This window comes from Melopsittacus undulatus, chromosome 14 (assembly GCF_012275295.1).
Source record: "Melopsittacus undulatus isolate bMelUnd1 chromosome 14, bMelUnd1.mat.Z, whole genome shotgun sequence".
Classification (NCBI taxonomy): domain Eukaryota; kingdom Metazoa; phylum Chordata; class Aves; order Psittaciformes; family Psittaculidae; genus Melopsittacus; species Melopsittacus undulatus.
The window spans coordinates 4,989,785-5,001,150 of NC_047540.1; the positions used below are offsets into that span (position 1 = coordinate 4,989,785).

At 46.3% G+C, this 11,366-nt stretch overlaps 2 protein-coding genes across 6 annotated transcripts; both read left to right on the forward strand.

Annotated features, from left to right (window-relative positions):
• The first annotated feature begins 147 nt into the window (after positions 1 to 147).
• OSCP1 (organic solute carrier partner 1) lies at positions 148 to 10,152 on the forward strand. 2 transcript variants are annotated; one of them, XM_034069224.1, is made up of 10 exons: positions 148 to 281; positions 4,974 to 5,128; positions 5,756 to 5,923; positions 6,531 to 6,611; positions 6,918 to 7,021; positions 7,409 to 7,537; positions 7,794 to 7,863; positions 8,791 to 8,930; positions 9,548 to 9,611; positions 10,025 to 10,152. In XM_034069224.1, exons 1-10 carry the CDS (start codon positions 170 to 172, stop codon positions 10,139 to 10,141), a joined length of 1,140 nt encoding a protein of 379 aa, XP_033925115.1. In that variant the 5' UTR covers positions 148 to 169; the 3' UTR covers positions 10,142 to 10,152. The 2 variants fall into 2 exon arrangements, with proteins under 2 accessions (XP_033925115.1, XP_033925116.1); XM_034069225.1 differs by having other exon boundaries at positions 8,791 to 8,940; positions 10,025 to 10,146.
• LSM10 (LSM10, U7 small nuclear RNA associated) lies at positions 10,039 to 10,965 on the forward strand. 4 transcript variants are annotated; one of them, XM_034069429.1, is made up of 2 exons: positions 10,039 to 10,146; positions 10,571 to 10,965. In XM_034069429.1, the coding sequence occupies exon 2, from the start codon at positions 10,584 to 10,586 to the stop codon at positions 10,953 to 10,955; it is 372 nt and encodes a 123-aa protein (XP_033925320.1). In that variant the 5' UTR covers positions 10,039 to 10,146; positions 10,571 to 10,583; the 3' UTR covers positions 10,956 to 10,965. The 4 variants fall into 4 exon arrangements, with proteins under 4 accessions (XP_033925320.1, XP_033925322.1, XP_033925319.1 ...); XM_034069431.1 differs by lacking the exon at positions 10,039 to 10,146 and adding an exon at positions 10,195 to 10,233; XM_034069428.1 differs by lacking the exon at positions 10,039 to 10,146 and adding an exon at positions 10,237 to 10,272.
• Positions 10,966 to 11,366: the final 401 nt, after the last annotated feature.

The following is an 11,366-nucleotide window of genomic DNA, read 5'->3' on the forward strand; positions in this document are numbered from 1 at the left end:
ATTGTATTCAATTTGCCGTTTTATTGCTTTTTTTGCCCCAAAACGCCCCTTTCCTCACGCACCTCAACCACGCACGCGCATGAAGGGACCCCTCCCAGCCAAGACGGCGCCTCCCGATTGGCTCCTTGGTTACCAGGCAACGGCGGCGGCGGTGGTGCCGGCGGTCGCCATGTCCGTGCGGACGCTGCCGCTGCTGTTCCTCAACCTGGGCGGGGAGATGCTGTACATCCTGGACCAGCGGCTCCGGGCTCAGAGCATCCCGGGAGAGAAGGCCCGAAAAGGTGAGTGCTGGGGCCGGGGCAGCTCCCGGAGACCGGCCTGCGAGGGGCCGGGGCTCCCAAGGCCTGTGGGGGCCGAGGGGGGCTTCAACCTGCGGCCTGCTCGGTGCCGGCCCCCACCCTGCTGAAGAGATGGGCTGCGCCAGGGCCTGCTCACCAGTGTGTTCTCCAGTGCGGCAAACACGGATATACTGGGTGCTGAAGGATGCTCAGAACGTAAGAGTGGCTGTCATTGAAAAGCCACTGGGGGAAGTGGTTTCCTGGCTGCAGTAATTAATTGTGTGTGTTTTCTCATCTTAATTTCGAAGTAAAGCCTCTTGAATTAATCAGTTGTCATGAAGCTTCTGTGGTAATAACTGCCTGAAGGTGTTATTGAAGCTAATTGGTGAAATGCACACAGATAAGGTATAAACTGAAACCCATTTCTACATTCCTGTATTTGTTTCAGAGGTTAGAGCTTCAGAAATGTCATTTTGGAACCAAAATAACTCAGGACTTGGGCATCTCAGTCCCGGGCCTGAACTGTTTCAGGAAGATCTGATTCCTTCTCCTGCCTATTCAGTATTAAGAAGTGATAACAGTAGCAAAGGTTTTGCTACAGTGGTGCAAATCTGAGTTATTCTGTGTGTCTTAGAGAATGATCAATGCCAAAAGTTTACTGCTGTTCACATAGGTCTAAGTTTAGATCTTAGACTGGATTAGCTGAGATATTCTGTACTTGGTGGAATATCTCAGGAGGAGAATTAGCTCTGTACGAGTTTATCCACACTTGTATTTATCTTACCAAAACTGGAGTGTTAATTTCCCTGAGCTGTGGTTTCCTCCACACTGAGGTGTTTGTTAACGCTTTAAACACAAATATTCTTCACTTGCACGTGTGAAAAAACAGCTGAAAACTTTCCAAGCTCAATGCAAAACGTGCTCAAAGTCAATCCAGGGTAAGATTTTACCTCCACTGAAGTGACAGGATTGTTTCCAAGGGGAGGGCAAGGTTTCACCCTCTGTGTGCTTGTGAGAGATGGCAACTAAGGGAAGAGTTCACTGAATGCTGTGAGAAAACCCCAAATCCATTAGTTAGATTTTCTCTCTTTTATTTAGATTATTTCTTCTCCTTGAAACTATTGTTCTTACTTCTTGAACTGGTGTTTTTGTTTTATATGCTTCGTGTAGATGAATGGACAGATGTGGACAGGAAACGAGGTACTGTAACCTTCTAGCTGCATGCAGTAGACAAACACCACTACATGCACACATGGGGCTCATCATATGTGAACACACCATGTGCTGTTCCTGCAGCCTTCTAGTCATAGCGTCAAAGACGAGTAACTCATCCGTTCATTAAAACTCACTTGAAATACAGATTGTATTGAAAATAGACAACAGCTCACAAGTGTATGGCTTCAAAAGTAAGTCGCTGATTTAATCAAGACCATAAATAGATCAAAACTTGTTATCAGAGCAGCCTTCCTAGCCAAAATGAGATTTGTATTTTTTTCTAGCATGGCATCAATGCAATGATATAATTGGGTGGGCACTGTGAAGGCTGTTTTTCAGCTGAACTGCAGGAATAGTTTATATACTCCATTTCTAATTCATTGCTTAGGGTTTTGACAGGTGAACTCCCAGAAGGATTTAAGGCACTTCCATCCTAGCTGTGTATCTGTCTCTGCCAGTGGTCACCACCCTTGCAGACAGGTCACAGAGGAGCTTCAACCAAGCTCCTCTTGACTGAAATGACCCCTGAGGGTGGGTTTGAGCTGAGCCATCGGGGTTGGTGCTGGAGCAGCTGCAGGGTGAGTGTGTGTTTCCTTACACACTCTGCCTGGAAACAGGCAGCAAAGGGCTGGGGTAAGGAGCTGGGTGGGCAAATAAACCTCTTAAACTGTCTCGTTTTTGGTAGGTGAACATGGGTAGAACTTTCAGTGGCTTTTTGAGCAGCCCTTTTTTAAAGAGAAATGAAGGTTATGATACTTGGGGGTTTAAATAAGCATCATTTGTAGGGTTTGAAGGTAAATACTGGTATCCTGGAGTTGGCCCCTGCTGTTTTATGCTACCATTAGACTCTGTTTCCAAGAACACTGCTTTTCCAGCATCTGATGTTTTAGAAGTCTAAAAAGATTCCAAATTCCTCTTTTATCATACCCAAACTGATAATGAGTCATACAAAAGCCCATTTGAGCATATTTAGATGGTTAGCAGCACTGATGCAGATCCCACATGGACCAATCCATCAGCTTCTCTTGTGAGAGAAAAAGGTTTGCCTATGAACACTGCTCCTGGGGCGAGCTCTGAAGAGCTGCATAGAGTAAGCAGATGATGAAGTCATGACAAGGCAGCTTCACATGCCTTTGACCTTGTTACTAACTATTGCAAGTACATGTGTGGCTGGTTTGAACTCGTAACGTTCCCTCTGTTGCCTTGAATGTCCTCCAGGAAGCACCAGCATAATCCAGGTGTAAAGGCTTCAGTCTCTTGTCATGCACCCAAGCCACCTTACGTGGCAGTGCCCTAGACATTAGCACGTGTCTGGCACCAGTGACAGGGCATGTGGAAGTGAAAACCACTGTAAATCCTCAGCTTCTCTTCTGCCCATCCATTGTCTATACTTGGTTTCCCTTTCCCCATCCCAGTGGATGAAACCCCTCTCTGCTGAATTGCTTTTATGCTATGTTGCTTGGTGTACCATTTTCCCTGAGCTCCTTTCTTTGTTATTCTCCATTGTTAGAACAGTGTAAATATCTCCTTAGGGCCTACCTGTGCTCTCAGATCTCTCTGCTGTGTCATTACCAAACATACCATGTGAGATTTGCCCTTTGCCATGACTTTTTTGTGTCTTTGTCAGTTCTTTTTATAGCCAATACAAGAGTTTTTAATCTCAGAAGACAATTTATGTCAGGCTGGGTGTGTGGTTAACACAGAGCATGGAATTCCTGTGTGAATATCTGCCAGCCACAGTAAGCATACTGAAATGATGTCTGTCTCCTGGCAGTTTCGGTTATTAGTGACCCTCCAGAGATGCTTCTCAGCCTTTGTGTGGGCAACATGGGCAAGCAACTTAAAAATATCTTTCTTGACAGCAGCATAAAGCAAAAGTTCTTCATTTCTGTCATCAGTGATTACTTGCAAAATGAAATATAAACTAATGCTAGTATGTTTGACTTTCTCCACTGAAAGAAGGGAGGGGTTTTGCCTCAGGCTGCAAGTAGGGATAGGTTTATGGACAATTTGTTTGAAAAGATGGGAGGAAGAGGAGGGATTTTCTTCCCATTTGTAATTAGATGTATTTATAATCCCTGCTGCCCAGAAGCTGAGCTGTCAGGATCCATGAACCCCATGAGGTGCAGTGCAGTGGGTGCTAGAATGTGTGCGTCACCACAGGTGTGCACCAGTGTAGGAGAAAACCCAAACCCATCAGGTTTAAGCAAGGAGAAAGAATCCCATCACAAGGGACTTTTCCTAACTTATCCTCTCTGATCCTGACAACATTACCCAAGACTTACTCATCTGAGACAAGATGAAGTGGCTGGGACAGTAACTTTCCTTTGGCTGGCTGTGTAGGTTGTGAGAAGCCAGGTGTCTACCCCAGCAGTGAATGATTCCAGCAGTGTTTCAGCAGCTAATCACTACCACTACACATAGTTCATCCTTTTTATCCTTTTCTTTATTACTTCCTCTGAGGTTTTTCTAATTTCTAAGCATCAGCCTCAGTAACAGTCACCTGCTCAGGAAAACTCAGGCTTGTGTAGGAATCTCTGTGATTTGGAGATTGATTTAACCTTTTTTGGTGAGAGAACTAAATGCTTATTTATGGGAGCTCTGTAGAGTGTATCAGGTGTATGATAAAAGTATCAGATCCAGCACAAAAGCTAAGGTGATGCATCTGCTTGGATCACTGCAAAATGTTTTTTCTTTGCATTAAAAGCTCCATAACCAGAGTGTAGCCCTTATACTCAGCACTCCTGATCTGTATGTACTCTTGTGTAAGTTGTGTTACATTTAGACATGGAATTGCCTTACATAGACAATTCCATGTCTAAATTTGCACCTAAAAAACTCGAAGCATGTGTAAGGAAGTTGAGAGTTCTGCTTTTGAACTGCTCTAGGATCTGCAGAGGTGGTTGTGTAAGAGCCCTGAATGGCCTGACACAGATCCCAGTGTTATAAACGCCTGCTTAAATACTTGCCAGTGTCAATCCCTATGAAACAAATACTACAGGGAGCCTTGAATCATTTGGGAGATTCTGTTTAGAGGGGAAAATAGACTAAGAGTGTCAAAGGCTAAAGAGAGGACAGGCAGAGTCAGTTGGCTGTAGTTTGCAAAACAGTCTTCTTAGGAAGCAGAACTGCAGCTTTTTGTCAGAGACACCTATAGACAAAGTAATTTAAAAAGTGAAAAGTGCCATAGCTGTAAAACCAGCAACAAACCCAACCTTATTCCCACTGGAAAACAGGGTTTGCTGCGTTCTGCCCCCAGGGACAGGCAGCAGGAATCTTGCTTAGGCTGCTGTGGGATTGAGAGAAATGTTGACATTAGGAAGTGATGTTCTGTTTCCTTTTTCCTTTGTGGCTGTGTACCACGTTCCACAGGTAAGCATTCATGTCAGTCCTCACAGCTGTCAGTGTCCACGTTCTCAGTGTGGAACGAATCCTGTGCTCTTTCTGAAGCAAAAACCCAGAGGCTCTTTGTCTTTGCAGTTATGAATGACATCATCACAACCATGTTCAATAAAAAATTCATGGAAGAGCTCTTTAAACCACAGGAACTCTATTCCAAGAAAGCGCTGCGAACAGTGTACGACCGCCTGGCTCATGCTTCAATCATGAGACTGAACCAGGCAAGCATGGACAAGGTAAAGAACCTCCTGCCCAGTCCTTCTGTGCTCCTGTTCATAGGTTTCTGGTTGGGATCATTAGCACTGTCATTCTGACAGCCCTCATTCCATTCACTTCCTTTGTAAAAGAAGTTCTCATCAAGATTTTGGGGAAATTCATGGTAGTGTCAGGTACTTCAGAACTTGGATTTCTGCTTTAATAGTTAAAAGTTGGATTTTAAGGAGTTCGGGAAGCATTCTTTACCAGATTTTTTTAATATCTGTTTAAAATACATACATACATGGGTGTGTATAAATATCTATTTCTATATTGACACTGTTTTGCAGTTGCAAATGAAGCAGAAATGAAATCAGAATTCTTGCCTGCAGACAGTATATCCAGCAGAACTGGGTTACCTGAGAGACCTCTGCCTGGGTGCCAGGGTTATGGAAATCAGCAGTAGTGTCAAAGGCAGTTGGAAAGCCCAGCAGGAGGGCTGACAGTGATTGCAGAGCTCTTAATTTCTCAGGAAACAAAGCTGAAGTGGTTCTTCCCATAGGCAGGCACTAACCCAGTGTCTAAATCCCTTCCTACATCAGCTCCCTGAGCGCTGTCACACTCTCTCTGTTGTGGCAGAACCAACATTGCCCTGTGTTCCCTTGCAGCTGTATGACCTGATGACGATGGCTTTCAAATACCAAGTGCTGCTGTGCCCCCGGCCCAGGGACATTCTGCTGGTTACCTTCAATCACCTGGATGCCATCAAGGATTTCATATATGATTCCCCTGGGATTATGAATCAGGTGGATGAAACTTTCCGACGGCTGATTGATGTAAGAATCCTTTGGAAAAGGGTGGGATACACTGTGGTTTGAGATGCTTTTATTTGTTTCCTCTTTCAAGCTCATCTTAGAGACTAAACACTACATCAGCAAGTGCCATATCAAGTGCAGACATTGATATCTCCTCAGAGAAACCTTCCAGTAACCTTCCCTTCTTTTTTACCTGAGGGAAACAAATTGGCCTCCCAGTTTCCAAGTTTTGCTGGAATTCTTAGGACAAAGAATATGAGCATCCCAGTGAAAGGAAACTGGTTTCACAACATGTTCTGGGAAGTCATGAAATGGTTTCAAAGGGCTGCTGGAGAGGGAGATGTCTGCAAGTCAAGTGTTATTTTTCTACTGGTGCAGGTTAAATCAGTACATTGCTTATTCAGCCTGATCAAGTCTGCACTGACTTCTGCAGGAATTAAATCAGACTTCAGTCATGGATAATAATTACTGGTAATGACCAGAAGCCCCCTCACACACACACATCATTTCTGCTTTCACTGCCACACGCATGCTATTTTTGCCAGCAGTATTCCAATATCCTTGTTTCCACCTTTACCTTGGACATAATACACTTGCAAAGCCTTCCATGATGGTTTTTCTTTTCCAGACATACAACTGTCTCTCTGATGGGGAATTTCAGCTCATCAGGCAAACACTCCTCATATTTTTTCAGGACATGCACATAAGGGTAAGAGCTCAATATAAGCATTCAATAGGAATGAAAGGGAGTTTGTGGCTAGAATACGGAGGTGTCTTGTTATAATTACACTGTGGGTTTGGTTTTATTACATACATTTTTCAGTCATCGTGATGTGTTTGCCATTATATATTATAATATTATATATATATATACAGTATAGTATATAGAATATAGACCTAAAACTCTAGGAAACCTACCCCAGTCTAGGCAGGAAGGCTTCAAGGCCAGACTTCAAAGGATTCACACCAGAAGATATGCAGTTGATTTTCTCAAAGGTGGAATATTCTTTTGCAGGTTTCTATCTTTCTGAAGGATAAAGTGCAAAACTCTAATGGTCGCTTCGTGCTGCCAACATCAGGCCCTGTTCCTTGGGGCACAGAAGTTCCAGGACTCATCAGGTGAGCTCTGCACTGCTGCTCATCCTGTTTGCAGTGCCTGGCATGTACGGCTGCTCACGGAGAGTGGCCAGTCCCAGAGGTCTAATAGGAATTGAGCTTAGGCTGTCATTCATGTTGCATGGATAGCTGAACCTCCAGTAAGTCCTATTTAAAGGATTTGGGGCTAAGTCAGCCAGCAATGAAATGTTAAGCTGTTTCTGGCATTCTCTACTCCATTAAATTAGTCATTAGTACTTTATCCTGTAAAATAGGCATTCACTAACATACAGGTTAGGATTTTATTCCCCTTTTTCTTGTGCTGTGAGCAAAGGAACTCAGTACTGAAAATCAGTAATAATAATTAAATAATAATAATTAAATATGTTTCAATAATGACATGTTTTTAAGGATGTTTAATCATGATGGAGATGAAGTTAAAAGAACTGAGTTCACCACTCCTGGAAATTATGTTACTCCACAAAGGGAAGGATCTTTTGGTCTTTATGGAGACAGAGTCCTCAAACTTGGAACAAATATGTAAGTAACTTTAGTCCTACATAGAAACAGGAAGTAAATGTTGATGGTTATGGATTTGTTCAAAAGCATGTCTTCATCCTTGTCGGTTTTTCCCTCTTTTCTATTACCAGCTTGAATTCTAACTTCTTATTTCAATTATTTACAGTCTTCAGAAAAATACCCTAAAATCATAGGTTCTGTGCTGCTTCCTCCAACTCCTTTTTCTCATACAAGTAACAGGGAGCTCTTTCTCATGTATGTGTTTTTTTCCCTTTAGGTACAGCATTAGTCGGCCAGTAGAGACACACATGTCAGGATCATCCAAAAACTTGGCATCCCATGCAAAGGTCCGTGTTGTTCTCTTCCTGTCACTGGTTAACTGGCTGACCAGTCTGGGTTGGTGGGTTCTGCAGCTGACCACATGTGATGGGAGCTTTTCCTTCCAGATTTTACATTCTTTTCCCTTGTCCCTCAATAGATGTGGTCACTGATTGAAATGCCCACACCTGTCACCTCCAAATCATTCACTGCCTTCCCCTTTGTTCATCTCATTTCTCAGGGAAACAAAATCCATCATTTTAGTCTACAATTACAGGATAACCTCAGGGGAGCTGCTTCTGTGGTTGTTCTTGGGGAGACCTTATAAGAGTCTTCCGATACCTAAAGGGACCTACAAGAAATCTAGAGAAGGACTTTTTACTGTAGGGATTGTAAAAGAGGGGATGGCTTTAACCTGCCAGAGGAGAGACTGAGCTGAGCTCTTAGGCAGAAGCGCTTCCCTGTGAGGGTGCTGAGGCGCTGGCACAGGGTGCCCAGAGAAGCTGTGGCTGCCCCATCCCTGGCAGTGTTCAAGGCTTGGAGCAACCTGCTCTGGAATCCAATCTGGGATTCTGTGATTCTCAAAGGAATTGAGAATCCAATTGTCCATGGTCCATTTTGAGCTAGGGAAAGGCACATTTTCCTAAAGAACCTCACACACAGGCTTATGCAATGGCTTTCTTGCATCCTATTTTAATCTCTACAGAAACAGAAAGCCAGTTTTACAGATTTCTCAGCTATTTAATTTAGCTGTAAAATTATCTTGTCCTGGGTCTATAAATTCAAGCATCATTTTATAGCTGATAATTACTAGCTATCTGCACAATCTGTACCATCAACAATACAGAAATGTATTTATATCACTCTGAAGAACCTTTATGTAATATCAGAAAACACATAAATGATTATAGTCCTCATCTCCAGGGTAACCTCACCAATGAACCTGTTTTCTGCAGGAGAATACAGTCCCTAACCCTCTTGCTAAAGAAGAACTGAACTTCCTGGCCAGGCTTCTGGGAGGTCTGGAGATCAAGAATCCCAGTGGCAGTGACACAGGATTTCGACTGAATTTGTTCACAACTGACGAGGAGGAAGAGTATGCCCAGGTCCTTCTTGATTTGGGGTTTGGGAGGTGGTGCCAGTATGGACAGCCCTGAGAGCTGGACAGCTTTAGGGACAACATAGCAGGGGTTAGCATTTTGTTGTCCTGGTCCAGATGGTCCCTTCAGGATGAAGGAGTGCTTTTCCCAGCTTGTTTATTCCGGCTGTCAGCAAGGAGAGCATTTGCCTTACTGGTGGTCAGCAGTGGGTGATGAGCTGTACTTCATTCTGTCCATGGAACAGAGCCATCCCTTCAGCCTTTTCAGCTCTCCTTTCCCCAGATACACCTATGTACTTAGGTGCATTTGGGCACTGGTGGTGGTGATGAGCCTCGCAGGCTTGAACACTGTAGCCCTCTCCTGGTGGGGAGCACAAGGGTACTGAGACTTTTTGTTATGTGATTTCTGCAGAATCTACTTTTAATCTCACTGACAGAGAGCTTAAAAAATCTGAGACAGGGAAAAGTCTCCAAATTGGGGTCAATACATTCATTTGCCTGGTAGGAACAGGGACGTGGTCTTCATGCTTACAGGAGCCTCATGAAATCTGATTTTTATCATTTACTTGTGTGTCATCATGACATTGAGCACTCTTTTCATGTTTTCCATCAAGACACGCTGCACTGACTAGACCTGAAGAGCTATCATACAAGGTTATCAACATAGAAGCCACACAGGTACGTACAGCACACTTCAGACCTTTGATTCTCATTGCGCTGCCTTGCTAAGTAGTGGGTTTCACCCAGAGTAGTAACTTAAAATACACCTTTTTTTACACCCAGTTAAGCTCATCAGTAAATCATGGCACTATTTTCTACCAAGCCTGCGCATTTGGTGACTGTTTCATAAGAGAACTTGGAACCTGACAAATATTACAAGTTTATAATATTATAATACAAATATTCCAAGGCTTTAGCTGCTTAAGATGGAGATGTGTTACTGGCTCGTCTGCTGCTTGCGGCTGCAGCCTGATGCCTGCAGCCCCTCTCGAAGGGGCTCGGAGGCACCGGCCGGCAGCTGGGCACATCCCAGCGCAGCCCCGCACGGACCCGTCCCGTCGCAGTCTGAGCTGCGCTGTCTCGCCCCGCAGGAACCGGGCCGACGGGAGGAGCTCTCCTGCATCCTGGGGCAGCTGGAGGCGGAGGAGCCGCGGCCGGAGAGCTCCGGGAAGGGCGAGGAGCTGCTGGCGCTGATGGATGCGCTCTGAGCACGGTGAAGGGAGGGACCGGCAGCGGGGAGGGACCGGCAGCGGGAGCAGAGCGCAGGCGCGGCCGCCCCTTCCTGCCGCCGGGCGGGCGGGTGGGTGAGCGTGGAAGCGGATGGGGCTCGGGGGAGAGGGTGAGGAGGAGGGTCCGTGTGTGCGTGCAAAGGGGGCAGATGGAGAATGGGAGCGGTGGGAGAGGGGCAGAGTGCAAGGGGGGGCACATAGAGAATGGGAGTGACTTGGGAGAGGGGGAGTGTGCAAGGGGGGAGGCAGTGAGGGTCCCAGTGTGCAAAGGGAGGCACGTGGGGTATATGAGTGAGTTAAGAGAGGGGCAGTGTGCAGGTGGGCGTGCAGAGGGTGTTGAGGTCGGTGGCTCTGGCCAGGGGTGGGGGTATCCAGCCGGGATGCAGCTCAGTATCTCCCTCTCCCCAGCCGAAGGCACGCGATGGAGGTCAGCCACTCGGTCAAGGAGCGCACCATCGCAGAGAACAGCCTGGTTATCCTGCTGCAGGGCCTGTGCGGCCACGTCACCACCGTGGACCTCCGCGACGAGAGCACGGCCACGGGGCGCATCACCAGCGTGGATGCCTTCATGAACGTGCGTCTGGCCGAGGTGACCTTCACGGACAGGCAGGGCACCGTGTCCCAGCTGGACGAGCTCTTTGTGACCGGCAGGAACATCCGCTACGTCCATATCCCCGACGAGGTGGACATCAGGGCCACCATTGAGCGGCAGCTCCAGGCCATCCACAGGGTCCGCTACTTCGGGGGCCGTGACAAGGGCAGGAAGGAGTTCCCTCGTGCCAAGTACAAGTGAGCCCATGGACCTGCCCTTTTGGACTGCCAGCCACTTCCACATCTCACCCCAGACATCGCACCCAGGCACATGGGGCTCTGCTGCTCCCCTGGCCAGTGCCCACAGGGAAGCAGAGTTATTCTTTCTGATAAATAACCCCATTTAAAAGGGTCTTTGATCTCAGTTCATTTCCTTGTGTGTCCCGTGGTGGCCAAGCAAAGTTCTTCAGGCCAACACCACATCCTGGGGGTGTTGCTGGACTGCAGCCTTCCTGCTGCCTATGGTTAGCTTCCCCCTTGCCCAGTACCCTGCAGGATGGTCCTGAGCTGGGATGGGGTCAGCTGTGGTCTAAGAGGTTAATGGAAAGAGAGCCACGGGAGAGGGTTTGAGCTTGGAGCGGAGGGGCTGGCTTTGCCCAATGCACACAGAGAG

Bases quoted from the DNA above. Each gene is read 5' to 3' on its own strand.
- OSCP1 (XM_034069224.1), top strand. From the start codon at position 170: ATGTCCGTGCGGACGCTGCCGCTGCTGTTCCTCAACCTGGGCGGGGAG. The intron at 5,924-6,530 runs GTAAGAATCCTT...TTTCTTTTCCAG, and splicing joins CTTTCCGACGGCTGATTGAT to ACATACAACTGTCTCTCTGA. The intron at 7,538-7,793 runs GTAAGTAACTTT...TTTTCCCTTTAG, and splicing joins CTCAAACTTGGAACAAATAT to GTACAGCATTAGTCGGCCAG.
- LSM10 (XM_034069429.1), top strand. From the start codon at position 10,584: ATGGAGGTCAGCCACTCGGTCAAGGAGCGCACCATCGCAGAGAACAGC.